The sequence below is a fragment of the Petaurus breviceps genome, unplaced genomic scaffold, assembly GCF_028583685.1.
Source record: "Petaurus breviceps papuanus isolate PSGF00001 unplaced genomic scaffold, PetGlider_PUasm1.0 220, whole genome shotgun sequence".
NCBI classification, from domain to species: Eukaryota; Metazoa; Chordata; class Mammalia; order Diprotodontia; family Petauridae; genus Petaurus; species Petaurus breviceps.
The window spans coordinates 5,288,649-5,312,886 of record NW_027185876.1 but is presented as its reverse complement, the minus strand read 5'-3'; the positions used below and the strand labels follow the sequence as shown (position 1 = coordinate 5,312,886).

At 41.1% G+C, this 24,238-nt stretch overlaps 1 protein-coding gene across 4 annotated transcripts in view; it reads right to left on the bottom strand.

The window, feature by feature from the left end:
- LPAR3 (lysophosphatidic acid receptor 3) overlaps positions 1–24,238 on the bottom strand; it is a 137,599-nt gene that overhangs the window by 60,142 nt on the left and 53,219 nt on the right. For all 4 annotated transcript variants that reach the window (XM_069094593.1, XM_069094591.1, XM_069094592.1 and 1 more), the window contains one exon: positions 20,430–21,186. In XM_069094593.1, coding sequence (XP_068950694.1) covers positions 20,430–21,165 — 736 coding nt within the window. In that variant the 5' untranslated portion in view covers positions 21,166–21,186. The remainder of the gene's footprint in view (positions 1–20,429; positions 21,187–24,238) is intronic.

Here is a 24,238-nt window from a genome sequence, read left to right as displayed (position 1 = left end):
GAATGATATAACAACATCATTAGAAAATTAACTATTCTTTTGTTCTGAATGCTGTGAAATTATGAATTTGAATTATCACTTATCAGAGACTTACTGTGGTATATTTTGACTAAAATGAATAATAATTTATTAGTAATAGCAATTTGAATAATAAATTAATAAGTGGTACTAATTCAATAAAAATGAATACTTAGTGTTGGGAAAAGCACAAAAAAAGACCTTGTAAATTTTCATTTGTAAAGTTTTGGAGGGACTTACCAGGTCAAGCCTTAGGAAGGTCATAAAACTTCGGCAATATGAAAAGAAGGGTTTTTGCAAATTCTACCCTGAGACTAGAAGTAATTTGAGTTATTTTCTTACAGAAGTTGTAAATCCTTCCCCCCAAATATGCACAGCCTTAAGCGGGGAACAACTTGTTTTCTATTTGTGTGATGAATTATCTAACCACTAATTCTGAAAATTATGAAATTACATTTGGAACAGTATGCATTATAGTTATATCTTTAAGCCAACATAGTTTAAAAGGACGTTGTTGGGGTTTTTTTTGGGGGGGGGGGGCGTGGATGTATATTCATTCACCTTATGTATAAAACTCCAAAATGTAAATGTTTTCTTAATTTCTTCTTAAGTGATTTTTACCTCAGAATGTGTTGGGGCAGCTAGGTGGTGCAGTGAATAGAGCATGGGCCCTGGAGTCAGGAGGATCTGAGTTCAAATGTGACTGCAGTTAACACTTACTAGCCATATGACCTTGGGCAAGTCACTTAACCCCAACTGTCCTGCCTTTCCCCCTCCAAAAAAAAGCAAAAACTAAAAAAAAAAAAAAAGAATGTGTTTAAACTAGGGAAGTAAAATGATGGCTGTAATTGGCTTTCAAATGTTTCATTCAACTTTCAGATGAGTTACAGGTAGTTTAATTTGATATTCTCCTTAAAGCTCGGGTGTTTATAAGGTTAACTCCAAAAGGTTTAACCTGGCTTTTACCAGATGAACTAATTACTAAAAGGCCAATGGGATTTGATTTTTGTTGAGGTTCCACTAAATCATACTAAGTCTTATTGCTAGCAGATTTAAGGAATGCTTACCTAGGAAACCTCCACAATTGATCTGGAACCTGGAAAGCTGATCTGGTAGAAGGAATCTCTCTATAAATATTTCCTAGAAATGAGGTCCATTCCAGGTACTGTTAATGGCTAGCATCCCAGTTAAAGATACTGACATGCTGATTGAAGGATACATTTCTCTGAGTTTGAGTGGACCAAATTGGACAATTTGTGTACAGTGGTCAAGGGTAGATAACTTTGAGACAGAATTTCTAAGAAAAATGTTTCCCAGAAGCAGATGACTTCATGACATAGACATCTAAACCCAAGACAACAAAATAAGAATTCTGCTGTCTAAGCAATTAAATAAATTGTTGTACATATGTATTTGACCAAACCCTTAATATTTGTAAGTACCTAAATTGCATTGGGGAATTAGAGAAAGGTCTGGAGATATTAAACACAAAGAGTTTTTAATATCATTTAACACAAATATGCCACAAAGACTGGGATATTTGGGGTTAGTTAAGAAAGTTCTGAAAAACCCTGTATCTTCTGATACAAGTAATCATTGTATTAATTTTGTTTTATTGTGATTTTCAGAGCTTCCCGATACTTGTATCTGCCTATGAAAATGCCTGCCAGAAAATTTATATAAAGGTATTCCAAAAAGAAAATGATAGGCTCATACAAAAATGTTTTTGGAGATAGACATGTCATCTTCAACCAAATGGGGGAACCATACATAGCAAAAGAATTTCTGGCTCAGGATTCTTACTGCCACTGTGATAAAGAGGGAAGATGTGATAGGAAAGAATCTCAGGCCCAGTCTTCTTGATAAGAAGATTGCCCCAGTCTCTAGTTTGAGTTCCCAGACATTGTTCCTAGAAGCCTGAAGGTCACAACTCAGGCAGAATCAAGGCTGGGAAAGAAATCCGAAATCATAGCTCCTGTTTTGACAAGCCGGTAAGTATCTTCATCTTCTCCCTCCTGTTACTTGTTTCCAGACATGTCTACCTTTATCTTCCCCTCTTGATTTCTGGAAAATTCCATTTTTCTATGCTGCTTCCTGATTCACATTTTATATAAGGTTCCCTACTGCCTTCAAACATGCCCAGATCTCCCTCATCCTGAAAAAAAACCCTCACTTGATCCTTCCATACCTGCTGATTGTCAGCCTATGTGCCTTCTGCCCTTTGTGGACAAACTTCTCAAAAGGGACATATACAATGGGTGCCTCCACTGTCTCTCCTCTCACTGTGTTCTGAACCCCTCACAATCTGCTTTCTGACCTTGTCATTCCCCTGAATCTGCTCTCTCCAGAGTTGCCAGTCAATGTCTTTTTCTCATTTCTCATCCTCCACTCCTTCTCTGCAGCCTTTGACCCCACTGATTATCCTCTATTCCTCAAAACCTGTTTTTTCTTTCTAGGCTGTTGAGACACCACACTCTCCTTGTTCTCATCCTACCCATGTGACCGTTCTTTCTTAATCTCCGTTGCGGTATCTTCATTCAGATCACTGGAGGTATCCCCTCAGAGATCTGTGTTGGCTCTTCCCTTCTCCCTCTGTACTATTTCACTTGGTCATCTCCCCAATGATTTATTACCAACTCTATGCTGATGATTCTCAAGTCTACCTACCTATCCTGCCCCAACGTCTCTGCTGACTTCCAGGTTAGCATCTCCAAAGGCCTTTCAGACATCCCAAGTTAGATGTTTAGTAGATATCTTAAACTAAGCATATCCAAAACAGAACTCATCTTTTCCCCCCAAACTCTTCACCACCCCCACCTTCCTTATTACTGTAGTAAGCAACACCATCTTTCCAGTCCCTCAGGCTCAAAACCTAGGGATCATCCTGGATGCCTCACTATCTCTCACCCTACATACCCAAACTGTTGCCAAAGCCTATCAACTTCACCTCTGCAACATCTCTCAGAAACACCCCATTCTTTACTCTGACACCACCAGCCATCTAATACAGGCTCTCCCCACCTTACGCCCAGACTATTGCAATAGCCTGCTGGTGGGTCAGCCTGACTCAAGTCTCTCCCCACTCCAATCCATTCTCCATTCAGCCACCAAAGAGATTTTTCTAGAGTGCAGGTCTGATCACATCAGCCTCTACAACTCAATAAACTCCAGCAGCTTCCTATCACTCCCAGGATCTAATACAAAATCTTCTGTTTGGCATTCAAAGACCTGTATAACCTTGCCCCCCCCACCTTCCTAGTCTTCTTATTCCCTATCATGTACTGTTCAATCCAGTAGCTCTGGGCTTCTGCTGTTCCACAAACAAGACACTCCTATCTCATCTCTAGACATTTTCTCTGATTGTACCCCATGCCTAGAACTTTCTCCCTCCTCAACTCCATCCCTGGCTTCCTTCAAGTCCCAACTAACATTTCATCCTGTGGAAAGCCTTTCTCAACCCTTCTTAACTCTACTGCCTTCCCTGTGTTAGTCATTTTCTATTCTCCCTGTATGTAGCTTGTCTGTATATATCTGTGTACATGTTGTTTCTTCCATTATATTGTAAGGTCCTTGAGAGCAGAAACTGTCTTTTGCCTTTTTGTTTTACCCCCAGAGCTTACTTAGAACAATGCCTGGCACATAGTAGGTAAATAATAAATATTGACTGATTGACTGATTGATTGATCAATTAAAGCTGATGCCCTGGGCTCTCTCACTTTTTTTCCATAAAGAAGGGTCTATGCTCTGAGAATAAATAAACTCTGCAGATAACTATCTCAGGGTCATTGATTCAGTGATTGACAGCAGTAACTAATCAATTGGACCCTCAGATAATTTTTATCTCAAGTGGCATAGAAGGAAAGAAGCCTGAATGAAAAGGGTGGTTAGGGCCAGCAGGAGATCAGAAATCATAAATAGTTCTAAAATGGCCTGGACTCCTGTGATCAGATATTTAGTTATTATCAATACTGCTACTTTCCCCTCCCCTCCCCAAACTCCCTCCTCCTCAGTTCCCCCTCAGCAAGTGAAAGAGAAAGCCTGTGTAAACAGTGTCCTTGGGGGGCAGTAAAAAGGAGATAATTACACTTTTTGCACTTAGTCATAAACATCTTGTCCTGGAGAGAAATGCCTCCTTCCCCCAGAAAGCTGCTATCTCAGGAATTAAACAGAGTGTCTCAAACAAAGGACCTCCTTCATCTATGAGCTGCTTCAAGACAAATGGACTCAATGCTATTGTACGAAATGTACCGAATCTTCTGGCTTGGAGAGATTGGCAAGGAGAGAGAGGAATCAGGCATTCTTTGTCTGATAAGGCTATCAGTACTAGCAGTCATGAGAGCTTGCTGCTTGCTCTCAAGTCTTTTGGATGGCTGAGCTCACAGCCCACACTCCCCGCTTTTAAACATCTTAAGTGCTGTTTGATTATTAAGGGCTCTACAGAAGCAAGCACAGTTTGTACCAAACCCAAGAAAGCCTGATCCTTAAGAGTTCCAGGGTCTTGGGCTGGTTTCCATAGCACCCAGTAGCCAAGCTCAAACATTTTCAGAGTTTTCTGAAGGGCACCTAAGGGCAAGTATAGTGTAGGAGGCAAAGAGCTGGATTTGGAGGCCAGGGGCCTAAGGTTCAAATCCTGGATGGTTCTGCTGCTTGCTTTCCATATGACCTTGGGCAAGACAAAGGCTAAATCATTTACTCTCTCTGGGCCTTAGCTATAAAAACAAAGGGATGGGCTTCTGGTAGATCTGTGAAGCAGTCCAGTCATTATGGAAAGCAATTTGGAACTATGCCCAAATGCACTCAGTTGTCCATACCAGCTGATCCATGAGAACATCACTAAGCCTATACTTCAAATGAATCAAAGTAAGAAGTAAAGAACCCATATGTACAAAAGATATTTAGAGCACCTCTCCTTATAATGGAAAACGCTGGAAACTAAGGGGGTGCCTATCAACTGAAGGTATGGATAAACAAATTAAATTGAATGGAATATTATTACACCATCAGAAATAATAAAAAAGACAGTCTCAAAAAAAAATCAGGAAGACCAGATGAACTGAGTAGAACCAGGAAAACAATTTGTCCATTAACAACACTGTAAAGACAAACAATTCTCAAAGACCAAAGACCTCTGATCAGTGCAAAAACCAAAAACTGCAGAGGACCTATATAGACCAAGCTACCCATCTCCTGATGGCAAGATGAAAGATCCAAGATACAAAATGAAATGTATTCTTTGGAGATGGCCAATGCAAGATTTTGCTTTGCTTGCTTATATTTGTTACAAAGACTATTTTTATTTTTTTTCTTTTCCAAAGGAGGTAGAGGTGGGAGGGAGAGAAAATAAATGCTTGCTCATTGAAAAAAAATTAAAATTGGAAAAAACAAAGTGATCTCCTAATTGCTAAATCAAATGTCCTTTTCGCAGTCTTCATTCTTCTTGACCTCTTGGCAGCCTCTGGTATTATCACTCCATTTTACATGATACTCTCTCTAGGTTTTCACTTTCTCTTGGTTCTCCTCCTACTTATTAGACTGCTTCTTCTCTCTGTCTATTTTGTTGGATTTTCATCCGGGTCTCACCCTCTAACCTATAGGTGTCCCACAGGGTTTTGTCCTTGGTCCTCTTCTCGTCTCCCTCCAAACTACTTTACTTAGTGACCTCTTCAGCCCTCGTGGATTTAATTATCATCTCTCTGCTGGTGATTCTCAAACCTGACTATGAAGCTTTAACCCCCCTGCTGGACTTTAGTCTTGCAATTGCCTTTCAGCCATCTCAAACTGGTTGTCCAATAGACATCTTAAATTTAACATGTCCAAAATGGAATCTTTCCCCCAAACTCTCCCCCCTTACACACGTTCCTGTTATTGTCAAAGGTCTCACATCCTTCCAGTCCCCCAGGCTTGTGATAAATCTCCTATATCCAAACTATTTCCAATGTCCGTCAATTTCATCTTTACAATACATCTAGAATAGACCCTCTTCTCCCCTCTGATACTGCAACCACTCTGCTGCAGACCCTTATCTCCTCACACTTGGATTATTGCAACAGTGGGCTGGTGGGTCTGCCTGCTTCAAGTCTTTCCTCACTCCAATCCATCCTCCAGCCATCAAAATAATTGTCCTAAAGCACAGGTCTGATCTTGTCTCACACACACACACACACACACACACACACACACACACACACACACACACACACACACACACACACACACACACCACTCCCTAAACTACAGGGAGTTTAGATAGGTGACTCCCTATCACCTCCAGAATCAAATACAAAATTGTCTTTCAAAGCATTCACAACTCTTCATCACCGACCCCACCTCTATCTTCCAGTTTTCTTACTGCCTTTCACATACTCTTCAATCCAGTGACCCTGGTCTCTGCTGTTCCACAAACAAGACCCTGCATCTCTCAGCTCTAGGCATTTTCTCAGACTGCCCCCATGCCTAGAATTCTCTGTTTCCTCATCTGTGCCTACCGATGTCCTTGGTTTTCCTAAGTCTCATCTAAACCCCCCCCCCTTCTACAGGAAGCCTTTCCTAATTCTAGAGTCTTCCCTCTATTAAATGTTTCCTATTTCTCTTGTATATAGATTGCTTGTATATATTTGTTTGTTGTTTTTCCCATTAGATTGCTAGCTTCTTTAGGGCATGGACTGCCTCGTCTCTTTTTTATTAATCCCAGAGCTTATTTAGCACAGTGTCTAGAACATCTTAGGTACTTAATAAATGCTTATTGACTGATTGATCGACTGGATGTCCTCTGGAGTTCCTTCTGAGCCTAAACCAATGATTCTATGATATTCCCATTTGGACTGGGCACTTGCTATCAGCATGCATGGGACAGGCAGCAAGGCATGTCTAAGTCCAAAAGAACAAGTCTCAGATTCTGCTTGATATGTACTACCTATGAAACTCTGGACAAATCACAGCCTTTCAGTGCTCCTGAGGCAACTGCAGCTGACTGTAAATTAATCTTAGGTCCAGGCACCCTTCCTTCCCCCACCCTCATCCACAGCTTCTACCCTGTAATACAAGTCACACATGAAGGAAGTATTTTTAGTCAGACAGTCAACAAACACACCTACTATGTGTCAGGCATCGATCAGTTGATTTCACTGGTAAAGTCCTTGGCCAATGTCAACAGGCTTGATTTTAACACAAGATAAATCACTTAACCTCCCAATTTTCCCTTTCCTAAAATTCATCACAATAATTACAGAACCAGAGAATGTCTTATTTGGAAAGGACCTCAAAAACCACCTCGTCCAATCTGCACCCTGAGCAAGAACTTCATCTGGCATATCCAAGGTCTTGCCTACCTACCCAGAATTAAAGCTGCAAGTTCTTGTTTGTTGATGCTGATTAAAGAGATGCCACATACATCTACCTCATAAATGTCATTTCCATCATAACGGATGCTATTTTTCACAGTAGGACTTATTCATACCAGGGCCCCTCCTAGTCCCGATGTCCTTGGATGAAGAGGCCCCAATCAGACACCCAGTGGGCAGATTTTCTCTCTTGAATCAATTCTGTAAGTCCATAAATAGGACTGGCTCCCCCTGTGTGGAGTGTTTTTGAGGGCAGGAGCACTTTCATTTTTTGTCTCTGTAGCCCCAGCATTGAGCACAGTGCTTTGAGTTTGGCATCTACAAGCACTACACCATGCTGGCTCTTTCCACATCAAATTTTTGGTAGTGATTAAGATAGTTCACTGAAGAGCCAATCATCTGTCCAGGTCTCCACAATAATATTGCACCAAGGAAAAGAGAAATGGTCATAGAATCATAATTTGAGAGCTGGAAGGGATGTTCAGTGCCTTCTAGTTCAGATTCCTCATTGTACAAAAGAGCAAAATAAAGGCCGGAGAAGTGAGGTGACCCAAGGTCATGTGGGTAGTAAATGATAGAGGCAGAATTTGAACTCAGGTCCTATAACCCCAAATTAAATTATCTTTTTCCCTTATACCACTGTTCCATAGACATGGTCATCAAAGATGAGTCTAATGTTGGGGGACAGGCCTATCTAGGATGGTCACTTCCATGTCAACTGGTAGATACAGATCCTTTTCTGTAGTGGAGGAGTGACCAAGACTATAGCAAGAACTCATCTGGAGAGTTCTGGAGGCTGAAAGAATAGGGGGTATCCTATCTTCATAGAGGCCACTAAAGCCGCCATTTGCCAGCCATTCAAGGACCAGATTAGTTATGTTCTGAAAAGTTCATCACCAAGATGACTACGGAACTCTTTCTCCTCTCCCTTTTCCTCCACTTCCCCCTGGCTATAGCGACTGTCTACCAAGTCAGAGAGAAACTGTGTTTTGTGTTGATGGAAGAAGTACCCTCACCGGGGCAGATGAAACTGAGGCTCTTTCAAATCCTAAAGTGTAATTTCTTATAAAGAAAGTGCTACTGATATGTTTGTATATTTTTATGGCCCCATTATTCTATGCTAATGCTACCGCATAAGCGGCCAGTGTCTTTACTTGTGATGTTTTATTCCTAAGTGCTCCAAGAGTGAATTGAATTATTAATGCAGAGACTATCTATCACTAAGAGGATTCATTAAAAGGATTTCAGGGGAAATGGGGTAATTTATTGGACTGGCAATGAAATGCAGAGTCTTTCTCCCTAGATTAGATCATTGATGCTGGTCTGGCTCTAGTCCTTGGTATTTAAGACTTGACAGCTTTGTTGGATGGCCTGCGCAAAGGAAGTTTGGTCAGCTTCTTTGGGGCCAGGTATCCACTCCACAATTTGGCACCAACTTTCCTTTTCAGTCTTATGTCATAACACTACCCTTCATAGCCTCTACGTGCCTTCCAAATTGAATGGCTAGCTATTCCCTGAACTCAAATGTCCTACTCTCATCTCTGTGCCTTCACTCGGGCTTGTCTCCAATGCCTGAAAAATGGCATCCCTTCCTCAATTGCCCCTCTCAGAATCCTTCTTTCTGCAATCCTCACTTCAGGCATAACCCCTTTAGTGAACCTCTTCATTAAGATCTCTCTCACTCTCTGGCACCATATTTATCTATGTGCATTAGAGAGACTGTGGTGAAATGCATCAAGTCTGTTGTATTTGGAAGTCAAGAAGCCCCAGGTTTGAATCCCTCTTCAGACACTTATTATGAAGGTGAATTTGGGAAAATCCGTTAGTCTGTATCTGCCTTGGCTGTCTAATCAGTTAAATGAGGATAATAACAATAGCCACTTACGAGGTCATTTTAAGGATCCAATAGTAAAGATAATCTAAAAGTAAAGAGTTAACCATAAAGCACTATGGATGGATGGATGGATGGATGGACAGATAAACAGATAGAGAGATAGAGATAAATGATAGAGATAGGCTGATATAGATAGATGTGGATTAATAGATAAATATAATTAGACATATAGTTAGATGCAAAGAGAAATTTAGAGATAGAAATAGAAGATAGAAATTGGTAGAATAATAGAGATAGGTTGATAGATGAGCTATGGTGTATCTCCCTACTCCCGGCCCCCCCAATATAAATTCCTAGAAGGCAGGCCTGTTTTTGTTTTAACCCCAATATCCCCAGTGCCTGGCACATAGGATTAGGCATAGGAACTGAACCTATGATTTCATGGGAATTCTTGGAAATGAACTTTCCTCTACCTATGCAGATCAGCACTTTCACTACAATTCATTGTTTTAGAGCTTCCTTGAGCACAGAGAAATTAAGTTGCTTGTCCAGGGTCACTAGCCAGGATATACCAAGGGCTGGATTTGAACACAGATCCACCTAGCTTCAAGGCCAGCTTTCTATATACTACACCAGGGCTGCCTTCTCGCTATGGCGCACAATAGGCACTCTGCCGAAGAGAAATTAACTGAATTAAAAAGAAATGAACTGAATTGTCCATATTGGCCCTGACTGCAATTCCAATGGCTCTATCTGTGGTTCCATGACCTGCCCTAACTGGTGTGAATTGGGGTAGGGTAAGGGAAGCTGGAGGAGCATGTTTCATTAATATTCCCTGTGTGTTGAAGGCATTAGTTTTTCTGTTTCAGGTCTCTTCTGAAGAAGTCTGGCAAACAACATCCTTGCAGAGTGGAAAGGGCTTCTAAGGATAACTCCTCAGTCCCAGAACAGGTGGAACAGACAGCTGGGTTGGTGGATCGATCAATCTATTAATCAATAAGGCATTTATTAAGCACCAAAGAGCCAAATGCTCACTGGCCCCAGAGCATCAGTTACATTAGCTCTTGCATCAGTGCCAATGAGCTGGTAGCCAGGAGAAGTCCACAGAGGGCTATAAGTTTCAAACAGGAGGAAACGAGTTTTCTTGGGTAATGGGAGGATTAGAGGAGAGAAGAAACCTGTGCTAGGTCATTTTGATAGAGTGGAAAGATCACTGACTCTGACATCAGAAGACCTGGGTTCAGATCCTGCCTCTAATCCTTAATATGATCACTTAACCGACCTGGGTCTCAGGTAACAAAAGGAAGGGAGTAGACTAGGTGACCTCTGTGGTCTCTTACAGCTTAAGATCTAGGATCCAATAAAGGATGGCCACTTGAGGTCCAGGGAATGGGACCTAGTTCGAATCTTCAGCAACTGAAGCCACATAGTCTCTAGTTAACATGGAAGCCAGATACAAGTCAAGAACTCCTTTCAATACTTTCTCAAACCATCACTGCTGCTCCGGCTTCACTTTCCTCCCTTCCCTACCGTGAATCTACAGTGAACCACTTCCCCTCCACACCGTATTGTTCTTGAAGCTCTCATCCTATCACTGTCCATGCCCTGCCAAACTCTACCTCTGGATGCCTCCCATCACCCCCCTCCCTCGACACCCACTCTCATGCTATCTGCTGCTCTCGAAGGAGTTAAACAAACCAAGCAGATCCACTATAAAATCATGTCACCTAATCTCAACTAGGCCCTCATATAAAAATCAATCCCTTCACTCCTCACCAGTCAATTTTCTATCTCATAGAGGCTGCTCCAAACCTTCCCTTCTCCCCAAACCTTCTGGACCTCCCTCCCAGCTGGTGACCTCACCTCTTCCTATAAAGAGGACAAGAGAGGTCATTCACCATGAGATCCCTCTTCTCTTTTTAATTCATCTCAAAAAGTGGAGAATGGGATGCTCCACTCTCTCCTCCTTTACCCCAGTCTCTTTATCAAGGCCAATCCCTCGACATAGGACCTTGATCCCATCCCTTCTTATCTTCTCCAAAAGATGCCTCTTCAATCACACACACACTCTCACTCTCTCTCTCTCTCTCTCTCTCTCTCTCTCTCTCTCTCTCTCTCTCTCTCTCTCTCTCTCTCTCTCTCTCTCTCTCTCTCTCTCTCTCTCTCTCTTTCCAATCTTCAGTCTCAGGGGGTTGTCAAACAACCAGTATGGGTCAAAGAAAGGGAAATTGACACTAAAAAGTATCTAGTTCTGGGGTTCTGAACCATTTTTGTGTTTTGGAGTCCTAAAGATCCCTTCTCAGAATAAGGTATTTAAATGCATAAAATAAAAAACAGTGGATTAGAAAGGAAGCTAATGGGGGTTGAAACACAGTTACCAAAATATTTTCCACACACATAGGACCAGGATGAGCTATTAAGATTCCTTTGTTTTTTAAGTAAACCTCTTGTATGTGTCCATATAATGCCTAGTAGTAAAACTCTTAAAAAAATGTTTTTAAATAAACTAAAGAAGGGAAAGGAGCTGATTTCATGTAATAGAGGGAAGGTGAAAGCCTGGACCCTCTCTAGCAGGCAAAGCTGAATCCAACCGAATTCAGTTCAACCATTTATTAGGTACTTATCATAGAGAAACCAGATGGTGAAGTGGATAGAGTGCCAGGCCTGGAGTCAGGAAGATTCATCTTCCTGAGTTCCAATCTGACCTCAGACACTTACTGGCTGTGTGGCCCTGGGCCACTATTTGCCTCAGTTTCCCCTCTGTAAAATGAGCTGGAGAAGGAAATGGCAAATTACTCCAGTATCTTTGCTAAGAAAACCTCAATACACTTTGGATTATAAACTCCTTGAGCCCAGGGGTTTTATTCTTTCTTTCTATATTTTGTTTATATATTGTTTCTCCCACTTGAGTGAGAGCTCCTCAAGACTAAGAACTATCTTTCACCCCTTTTTTTTATCCCCAGTGCTTAGCACAGGCACCCGGAATAGGGTAGGTGCTTAACAAATACTTATGGACTGAATGGCCTGGCCCAGTGCCTGGCACATTGTAGTAGTGAACCAAATCCTATATTTCTCAGTGGGAAAACAGTGGGGGTCTCAGGGATTGAGGTCTCTAGTACCAACGTGGCTAATCATATTCCCAGGGATCAAATAAGGCTAAAGTAGGAATTTTTCTTGAATACAGAGTGGGGCTCTTCAGATCCACTGGAGGACAGGCAGCATGACGCAGTTATGCAGAGAACATTCATGCAGGGAAGAGAAGACGTCAGAGCCTTCTACTTAAAAAACACTCAACAGCCCCAAGGACAGAGTGAAGCTGCTGCAAGTGATGGAAGTTCTATAAGCCTCACAAAAACTAATCAGACTGAAGTTAAAACGTTGGCTCTCTTACTGATTAGTCTAGGATCACCCAACTGCTTAATCTCAGTTTCCTCATTTGTAAAATAACTGATGATGTATCTACCTCACAGAATCACTGAGAGGACCAATGTAATTGTGAAGGCTGAAATGCTTTAAAGAGAAGTACTGTGAGAATTTGGGGCACTTTATTATTAAATAGAGGTAGTGCAGAGTACTAGCTAGAGAGAGAGAGTCATGGGGCTGGCAAAATCTCTGACCCATATTGACTGTGTGACCCTGGACAAATCACTATTCCCTGAGTCCCCCTGAACAACTCCCTAAGACAGGGATGGAGAGACTGCGGCCTCTAGGCCACATATGACCCTCAAGGTCCTCAAGTGCCGCCCTTTGACTGAATCCAAACTTCACAGAACAAATCCCCTTAATAAAAGGATTTGTTCTGTAAAACTTGGACTCACTCAAAAGGCTGCAACCAAGGACCTAGAAGGCTCCACGTGGCCTCAAGGATGAAGGTTCCCTATCCCTGGCAGGTAGAGTTATACAGGTGATAGTATCAGAGGTAAAATCTGAACCCAAGGCCAGTTCCAGGGCCAGCAGTCTTTTCTTACTACTCTACAAATGATAAGAAAGAATCAAGATTAAGCTGGGTGGGCAGACAGGAGACAGAAGATTCCAATTCCTTTATTTTTTTAAATCACTGTAAGTCCTTAATGTCTAAAAAGTAAATTTCTCGTTTTAAAATATTTCCCTTTTAAGATAATTAGCCTATACTATAATGGGGAGGAGGGAAAGAGATAAAGAGGGCAAATGAAATGGGGGGGTGGGAGGGTTAACCCATAAGCCACAAATCTTTTCAACTTTTTTTTCTAACATTTCAAACTAGAAACATGTCCTGCCCATTACAGGTATGGAAACAAAACTTCCCTGTGAGCACTATTCACAGTTGTTTGACAATAAGGAAGGCATTTCCACTTTGGTCAAGTTGTATGTTTTGTGACTTAATTTATTTAACTAAAAGATATCATTGTACAAGCCTCTTCATGATGAGTGAAGGGCCCTTTGAAAGGCAAGATCAGATGTTTGGCCTTGACTTTCAGACAAGGCTATTCCCAGAATCACATGAGGTCCAAGAAGAAAGAAACCAAAGGAGACACCTTGCCTGGACTGTTCTTTCACAGCATTTCCCTCTGTGAGAGAATCAGAGAATGTCATTGATGGAGAGAACCTTGGAAGTGACCTTGGAAGTCAACTCTTATTCCCCCAAAAGAACCAAAAAGTGGTCATATATAGCCTTTGTCTGAAGATTTCTAATAAGGAGAAACTGGCTTCCTCCTGAGGCAGTCTCCATTTGGTAATGGCCAAGGGGCAACCCTGCAAAGTGGATAGAGTATCTGGGCATGGCACTAAACACCTATAATAATCTTGACTTCTTGCCCCAGCTACAGCCAAATACTGAGAGACCAACAGTTGTTGACCATAGTGCCCCAACCTGATCACCCTTCCCCAATCTTTGAGGCATTCTCCAATGAAAAGTAAGCTCCTTGAGGGCAAGACTAGACAGAATTTTTACCCCCAGCAATTAGCATGGACCCAGACAAGTGGCAGGCTCTTAATAATTGCATTTTCCTTCCTTCCTCCATTGCTATCTTCTTCATCTCCCTCCCATTTGGGAACCTTGGACTCCACCCCTGATAGGTGACTTTTTAGGATAGCCTAGCCTGAAAGAGGCCTCCAATGCACTACACCAGCTCCCATCCTTGATCTCCAGCTCTTTCCTCATTAATACGCAAACTCCTAGGAAGCAGGGATTGTCTTGCTTAGCACAGTGCCTAGAACATTTTAGGTACTTAGTAAATGTTTTATCTACCTATTTATCTTGGAGTATTGGCTCCCAACTCTCACAGAGAGCTGTGTCAGCTACTCAGGCTGAAAAAAAATCTTAAGAGTCATACATTTGTATAATATGTATTCCACTAATACTATCACACTTGAACTTTGAAACTTCACACGGTGAGGTAAGTACTATTATTATTTCCATATTGCACACAAGGAAATGAAAAGCTGAAGAATGACTTATGCTCCTAGAAAATGCAGGAGACAGGATCTGATTTCAAACCTCTCTTGACTCCATTCATGCTCAGTGACTCTGCCCACCCAACTATCCCTTCATGATCTCACTTGGAAATCTCATAGCTACCACAGATTCAATTATTTCATGCTGTCTTTTCAGTCAAAGCATGACTTCATTTGGCATAGAGACCAAAGAATCTTCAAGTTTTAAAGTTGTAAGGGACCCTATTAGACCTGATTTATTCCATTCCCCCAGATGGTTTATACTGTTTTTTAATGCACCATGCATCTCCCACATTAATGCATTCATGTTCACACTCAATAGTCACCCATTGCTGATTATTTCATTTCTCATGAAGTTATGTCCCATGGTTCATGAAAAGCACCTATGACACATTTATTAAGAGTCAGATCGGTACAAAGCTTATACAAAACTTTCATATGGGTATTGAAGTCATGTGAGAACAAAATAAGTTTAAAAACAAAACAATCTCTAAATTTAAAACAATTTCAAACTATCTTAGACCTCATCATTTCAGCTGAGACTTCTTACTCTCTTAGGTTACCAAGAAACTTAATCACCCAATCATCAAAGCTAAAGGTCTTTCCCAATCTTTGTCCTTCCTGACCTCTGTGAAGACTAAGAGACTGTGACAATGAACAAAAGCTACTCCTTTCCAGAGAGAGAACTGATGAACTGAGTACAAAATGAAGTATAGTTTTTCTCTTTATTTTTTCTTGCTTTAAAAAAAATGGCTAATGTAGAAATATGTTTTGCATGATATCACATGTATAATATCATGTTGCTTGTCTTCCTGGTAGTGGGGGAGAGGTGAGAGGGAGGGAAAGAATTTGGAACTCAAAATTTTAAAAAGAAAAGAATGTTTTCAATAAATAAATAATTTTTTAAAATAATGAAGTCGTAGCATGTAAAGCTCTTACAGCTTGACCACTCTTACCTTTCTCAGTCTTCTTCTACTGCTCTCCTCTCCACATAGTTTATAGTCCAGCTCTGATGTCCTCGTTCTTCCTTGCATGCTACATGACATTCTCTCTTCTAAGTTTATGCCTTTTTTGATACTCAATTTTTGATCTCTCTTTGGCTTTTCTTGAGAATCAGGTCAACTGCCACCTTCTACAGGCAACTTTTTTTGGTCTGTCCATTTCCTCTCTTTCCCAGACTCCACTGCTAGTGTCTTCCTGCCAAGATAACCCCCCAAGCTATACTGTATATATCTTGGGTGTATTATTTGCAAATAGAATTAATCAATCAACCCACAATCATTTCTTATGTGCTAACTTTTGTGACTTTGGGCTAAGTGCTGGGCATACAAATAAAAAAGCAAAAAACAGACTTTGCCTTCAAGAAGCTTGCAATCTAATTTGGAAGACAACATACAGAAATAAGAACATACAAAATAAAAATGGAATAGAACATGAGCTCCTTGCAGGCAGGAGCTTTTCTGCCCTCCTTTGTATCCCCAGTGCTTAGCAGGGGAAAAATGTTCTGGACCTTTCCCAGTCACCAATGGAGTGAAAGCAAGGCTGTGTGCTTGCTTCCATACTTTTTCATCATGATATTTTCATTGATGTTGCCAGACAACAAGGATAAAAACAGCATCAAGGTCAGCTACCAAACTGATGGTAAATTGTTTAACTTGAAAAAGCTACAAGTCAAGTTCAATGTACCTGGCACATTTCAGGGACTTGTTGACTAACAGGAAACCCATAAGGATTTTGTCTTCCCAAGGTGGCACCAAATAGCTAGAAGAAGGCCACCCACAAACAGAGTGAACCTCTTGTGTTGGAGGACACAGAAAAAAGTTGCACAGGATGGATGGGTCAAATCTTGCCTGGCTAAAGAGAGCTCATATTGATGAGATCACAGGATCACTGGAATATATTAGCACATTATTCAAGGTATGTTATTCTTAGTAAAGGTAAACATATTGTATTCAATCAATCAAGGTGTGGCCTTCCACTCCTGCATACCATCAGCCAGAAACTATGGGTCTTGAATATTTTGACAATCTTGGACATTTTATGTTGGCGGCTTCCCTAGTAACACATCATGCACAGACATATTTTACTTCCCACCCACTCTCTTTAATTGCCTGGAGTAGAAACATGGAGTTTAGAAGCTGAAAAGGATAGAAGAAATCATCTTGTTCGGCCCCCTCATCTTACAGATGAAGATACTGAGCCTTAAGGTCACACAGCTCATTAGCGAGAGCACTGGGAGTAGAATCCAGGTCTAATTTCTAGTCATATAGGTTTGATCTTACAACACAGAGGGAGACAGTAAAAGAGAAACTAGCTGATGAGTTCAAATTAACAAGCCCAGACAAACTGTATCCCAGGGTACTGAAAGAAGGGGCAGATATCATTGCTGAGTCACTGTCTGTGACTATCTTTGAAAGGTCAGAGAATGGGAAAGGTACCAAGGGGCTGGAGAAAGGCAAATGCTGTCCTGACTTTTTCAAAAAAAAAGAATCACAGAATCCTAATTTAGAATTGGAAGGGCCATTAGAGGTCACCTAGTTTGATCTCATTTTAAAGGCGAGGAAACTGAGGCCCAGGAAACTTATGGGACTTGCCCAAAATCACACAGAGGAACAACAATAAGAGGATTTGAACCCAAGACTTTTCGCTCTAGACCTAGTGTTTATTCTACTGTGTCATGCAGCAGAATCTAAAAATGATAAAACTATTAAAATTAACTTGCTGCCTGGGAAAATTCTAAAGTCTATTACTTAAGTGATAGTGAGCAAGCATCTCAAAAAGGAAAATCAACATGGTTTCACCAAGAACAAGTCATGCCAGGGCATCTAGGTGGCATGGTGGAGAGAAAAGCAGCCCTGAAGTCACTAGGACCTGAGTTCAAATCTAGCCTCAGATACTTATTTTCTGGGTGACCCTCGGCAAGTCATGCAACCCTGATTGCCCCTCCCCCCCCAAAAAAAAGGTCATACCAAGGTCCTGGGTTAATCAAAGGGATTCCATGGTCAAATTTTACCTAGATTCAGCAAAGTATTTCACAAAGTCTCAGGTGCTAGCCTTCTGATAAAGATGGAGAGATGGGGGCTGATATCTGGATCGCTTCCCCTCTGCATTTCTGACTCCTTGATTTCTTGGATTCCTTCAATTCTTAGCTAAAATCCTACATTCTGCAGGAAACCCTGTCTTCAAGGAGTTTACAGTCTAATTTGCTTTTCTGCATAGCCAGTACCTAGCGGTCAGTCAGTCAATCAATTAGCATTTATTAAGTCCCTACAGATGTTCAAGGTACTGTACTAAGCATGAGTGATAGAAAAAAAGGTAAAACACAGTTCTTGCTCTCAAGGTGCTTATAATCTAATGGAAGAACAATGCCTGGGACACTGTGGGGGGGGGGGGGCTACCCCCTCAATGGTGATCTTCAAGCAAAGGCCTTGTGATCAATCACTCATTGAAAAACACATTCAAGCAGTCTGGTGTGGTAGACATCAGGATGGACTTGGAAACCTGAGGTTTGAATCCCATCTCCAAAATATGCCAGCTCATTAAAAATAGACAACTCACTAAATGTCCCTAAAATTTAGTTTTTTTTACTATAAAATGGCAACCAAAACCAATAATGTCTCCCTCCTGGTGAGGTTCAAAGAGATGACAGCTTCAAGAACTCTGTAAACCACAAACACTACATAACCTTCAGCAAAGAATATCCTTGTTCATGCAAAATTTGGATTAGCCAGACTTTGAGGGATCTGACAACACCTTCCATTATCCTATGGAGCTGGAAAAGGAGAGAGAAATCTGAATGAGCCAGATGAAATGGCTCCTTAATTTCATTTCCTCCATTCTTTCGTGACTTATCCTTTGCCAGATTCCTCTGTCCAACCACTAGAAAATGTCCTCTGTTCCTCCAAAAACCAGACTTTCCCCCATCATCAGCCTGTTTTCCCCACTTCCTTCTACTTCCATCCCACAACTTCTCTAATCTCATTCACCAACTTTTTTGTTTATTCTGATTAGTCCCTTCCCCGATATAACACACACCAAGAACTAGAGATGTTTCCCCCTTTCCCAGATTCATTTAAATGAGAAATTGAAGATAGAGATAAGCTTTCTCCCACAGAAGAATTTTGGAATGTTTAATAAGCCTTTTAAATCTCTACTTCACTGAATATGATGAGGTTTAAGGTTAGAGAAGAAATGGAATATTTGAAAATAAATCACCCCACAGCCAATGCTCACTTGTCCATGGAGCCATAACGAGGATGGGGCAACCAGGACTTTGTCCAGGATGCCAAAACTCAGAGGATGCTGGTAGTGTTTTTACACCTTCATCCAGGTTCCAAGCTGTTTCCCTCCTCCAACAGCCAGCAGTACTGAAACTTCCAAAATCTTTCCCCACAAGGATCCTCAAGCTTTGGGGTTCTCCTCTGAGGTCTCTCTTACATCTAGCCTATAGAACATTTTGCTATCCTTGTCTTAGATCCCAGAACTGATTATCCATGCTAATTAGTGCCTAAAATTTACCAGTCATCCCCAAATCTCACTTTTGAAACAAAAACTTCAACCTCCCTTAAGGATAAATCTTCTAAAATCGTGGGGAAAACAATTTTAATCTTATATTTTTAACTTGTTCCTACCCATCTTCTGGTGATGTTTCTAATGGATAGTGAGAAGCTCTCCTGAGGAATAGCAATAGAGATCTTCCATATCCAATCCTCTTATTTTACAGATGAGGAAACTAGTGCACCTGAGTTGAAGGGCTGGTTAATGACAGAGTTGGGACTAGAGCCCAGGAATCTTAGTCTGAGCAAGGAAAAGAACAAAGGCCTGAATAAATCACCAACTGCATCCGCATCTCCTAAATGTGCCGTGTTTTTACAACAATTACATTCTGAAGTCCTTGACTCCAAAATGATGCCAGCTGGATACCAAAGAAAACAGAATTAACAACACTAGCAAACATTCACGTAGCACTCGAAGGCTTACAAAGTGCTCTGCAAAATTATCTCACTTTTAGTCTCATGCAACATCCCTGAGAGGCAGGTGCTATCATTATTTCCATTTTACAGATGAAGAAACCAAGGCAGACAGAGGTTAAGTGACTTGCCCACAGTCACATAGCTAGTAAGTGTCTGGAGCTGGATTTCACCGTAGGTCTTCCTGACTCCAGGTCAAGTACTCTAACTAGGGCACTACCTAGCTGCCTCTTAACATTCCTCTTATGGCCTATAGACCACTCCATACAATCCATGGGTTCTCCAGGAAGCCATTTCCTATGCTAAGACACAAGGTGGTATAGCGGACAGAGTGCTGGTCTTGGAGTACAGAAAACTTGAGCTCAAATCCAGCCTCTGTCATTTATTGACTATATAATACTGGGTAAGTCACTTAATCTTTCTGAGCCTCAGTTTCCTTGCCTGTAAAAGGGGCATAAAACTACTCATGGTACCTACTTCTCAAGAGTTTTTGTAAGGATCAAGTGAGAAAATGTACATAAAGTGCTTTGAAAACTTTATAGTGTTATTTAAATGTAAGTTATTATTAATGTCTTTGTAATAATTCCCTGGCCATTCTTAGCATCGGTCACCATTACCATCTTGAGAAATGGCCCATGTATTATGGAATATTAAGGCCCTGGAAAACAACAAAACAGATGCTCGTATGCACATCTCGCAGAACAACAAACCCATTTCCGTTACTTGTGGGCAGCAAGTTCTGCAATCCTGTAACAAGAGAGAAGCATTCCATCACAGGACCCCCTATCCCAGTAAGGTAGTGACACCAGACGTGCCTTTGGTCTCTTCTCTTACCTAAGACAGTCATAACCGTCTTCATCAGCTTCATGGGTGTCCTCCGGCGGCTGATGGAGCCACTCGTGTGCGGAGACAAGACATTGGTTTTCCTCTTCACATACATGTAAATACGCAGGTACACCACCACCATGATGAAGAAGGCCACGAGGTTGGACACTGTCCAGAAGATGAGGTAGCTCCTGCTATAAATGGGAGCCAAGGAGGAGCAAGCAGAGATGTCACACAGGCAGTTCCAGCCAAGTGTGGGCACTGCCCCCATGAAGATGGCAATAGCCCAGATGAGGAGGATCAGGAGGGTCACCCTCTTCTTGGTCAGATTGCTATGAACTCTCATTCTCATGATGGACATGTGCCGCTCCACTGCAATGACCAGCAGATTAGTCAGAGAGGCCGTCAAGCTGGTGTCCAGGAGCCCCTGGCGCAGAAACCAACGGTTGACAGTCAATGTTTTGGAGACAGGACCAGTGTTGAACATCAGGAACACGTAGGCGATGCCAGCAAAGAAGTCTGCGGCAGCAAGGTTAGCCAGCAGGTAGTAGAAGGGGAAATGAAACTTCCTGTTCTTGACCACAGCTGCAATGACCAGGGAATTCGAAATAAAGATAAACAGGCAGAAGAAGGTCCCAAAGCAGAGAACAATCACAAGCTTGGTCCCCGTCCATTCATCTGCGGTATCAGTGTTGCTCATGTTATAGAAAAAGTCCATGCGTTTATCATAGTGGCACTCGTTCATTATGGAAATGGGCTGGAGAGCCTAGGAAGGAAACAGAGCAAAACAAAAAAAAATGGAAGATATCAGTATGGAAAAATGGATAAATAAATGAACAAATTAAAAGGCATTTTAGGAAACACTTTGTGCAAAGGAGGATACAAACAGAAAAGCAAGATTAGATTGTAAGCTTCTTGAGGGCAGGAACTGTCTTTTTCCTCTTTTTGTATCCCCAGTTCTTAGCACAGTGCCTGGCACATAATAAGTGTGTAACAAATGTTTCTTGTTTGATATTGATTGACTGAGATAATCCCTCCTCTCAAGAAGTCCACATTCTAATAGGGAGAATATACATTTCAGCTCTATATCAGATGGAAAGGTATAGTGGTCAGTCAATTAATAAATATTTATTAAATGCCTACTGTGTGCCAGGGAAAGGTCTACCTTGGCAATTTATGTGCCTTTGGACAAAGGGAGAGATACTAACCTTCTATGATTCTACTAAAAAGTTCAATGAATAAATTCAAGGTGCAATGAATAAATTCAAGTTACAATGACTTTGAGCAGGAATTAAGGAGAGTCAAAGATTATTACAGATCGCAACTGCAGCCACAAAATTAAAAGATGTTTGGTCCTTGGAAGGAAAGCTATAGCAAATCTGGACAGCAGACTTAAAGACAGTTATCACCTTGCCTACAAAGGTCTATAGAGTCAAAGATATGGTTCTTCCAGTAGTAACACGTGGCTGTGAGAGTTGGATTATAAGGAAAGCCAAACACCACAGAATCAATGCTTTGCAATTGTGGTACTGGAGAAGACTTTTAAGAGTTCCTTGGGCAGCGAGGAGATCAAATCAGTCAATACTGAAAAAAATTAATTTAGACTATTCACTCGAAGGTCAAATACTGAAGTTTAAATACTTTGACAACATAATGAGAAGACCAGACTGGTTGGGAAAGACCCTGATGTTAGGAAAGATTGAAAACAAAGGAAAAGGGAATGGAAGAGGATGAAATGGATAGACAGTGTCATGCAAACCATTTCACTGACTTCAAGAGATAGTGGAGGGGGGCCGCTACATGACACAGTGAATAGAGTACCTGCTCTGGAGTCGGGAGGACCTGAGTTCAAATCCTACTTCAGACACTTAACACTTACTGACCTGTGACTTGGGCAAGTCACTTAAACCCAATTACCCTGCCTTCCCTACTTAAAAAAAAAAAAGAGAGTGAAAGAAAGAAGGACCTGGTATACTATTAGTCCATGAGGTCAAGGAGAGATAGACCCATCTGAAGAACTAAACAATTTCCCAGAGTTGCTGAGTTCATGTAAATAAAATATTTTAAACTATATAAATGTCAATTATTATTGTTACTCTACATACTCCAATAGAAGAAATACATTTCTAATTTTACATTTACTTTTAAACCCAGGTCTATTTTCCAAAGTAAAAATATGTCAAGGTTTCATGTGTCAGCAAGTCTTAAGAACTAACAAACTCTACCCTAGAAACTGGGCTGAAAGAAGTTTGTTTTCAAATGTATCTTAGCATTTAAGCTGTGGTCCTTAGAATTTGTAATTGCATGGTGGAATAAAATCTCAAAGTTTTTCATTTCATTAATCTTCAAATCTAACTATCCCCATAAGAAACAAAAACTCAACACTTTTGAAAGCATGTTTCAGTAAAAATGATCAGGAGTTTTACAGCAGTGTCTGGTTACAGAGCCTATAACAATAACAACAATAATATTATTAATAACTGACATGTATACAGCATGTCCCAAAAGTCTTAGGGAAATTTTAAGTTCTTAAAGCTTCAAACTTGAGGCCATTGGAACACTATATGTGTGTGTGTATGAATATATCTATGTAGACATTGTATGTACACATCTATAAACATATAAAGACATATATGCACACACTCCAAGACTTTTGGGACACCATGGATGTGTGTGTCTATATGTATAAAAGCAGATTTGCAAAACACTTTATATATATATTATCTCATCTAAGCATTTCAGCACACAGGTTTGGGGGGGGAAGGAAGAGTATCTTTTTTAGGCTAACATTTATCAACTACTCCAAAAACAAAAGATGTCATTTTTATTCATCAAACTAAAAAACTAAAACAATTATATTTAGTTATTTAATTAAAAACTAAACTTTCCATGAAAACTACAAAGGGAGTTATAAAATACGTAAATTTTTGAGACGTGGTGGCTAGGTGACTCCTACCCTGGAGTCAGGAGAACATGAGTTCAAATTCAGTCTCAGACACTTAACACTTACTAGTCATGTGACCTTGGGCAAGTCACTTAACCCCAATTGCCCTGCCTTCCCCCCTTCAAAAAAAGCAAAAAAAAAATTTTTGTTTTGAGACATTAGGGTGCACCTAGGAACATCCAGGACACCCAGTACTTATGCCTATGTTTCCACCACTTTCCTATGTTTGGGGAGATGATATTACTCATCATCTTCCCCCATCCTCCTTTGTGTTTTGCAAGAGATTACACACCCTAAAAACTGTTGATCTTGGCTTTGATATTCCTCTACTTGGCAAGGTCAAGCATTTGCTGACAGCAGCGATTTCTGGGCTCTTTCCACTCCTGCATTGTGGCAATCGTTTTATGATGGTTATACGTCTCAAAGAGACGGCAATAACCAAAAAATCTATGTTTTTGCTTTTAACCATTTGCCATTTGTCACAGTCCACAGGTTATTTAAATAGGTCAGGTTGGAGCTATTGAAAGTGCAGGCTGTAACTTATCATCATTATACTTGCTTCTAATTTGATGTTAATTTTGACCTTTGCTCTAACCAGCCAGTGATCTGACTGCACACAGACAGACGTTCTGACATAACTCCCACATGAATTACCAGTTATTTCCGGTCTGTTAAGATACAGTCACTTGGGGGGGGGGGGCGGGGAAGGAGAGAGAGAGAGACAAAGATAGAGACACATGGGGAGAGAGAGGGGGAAGGGAGAGGGAGAGTGGGAGAGACAGAGGGAAGGGGAAGGGAGGAAGGGGAAAGGAGGGCAGGGGACAGGGGGGTGGAAAGGAAGGAAGGAAGGAAGGAAGGAAGGAAGGAAGGAAGG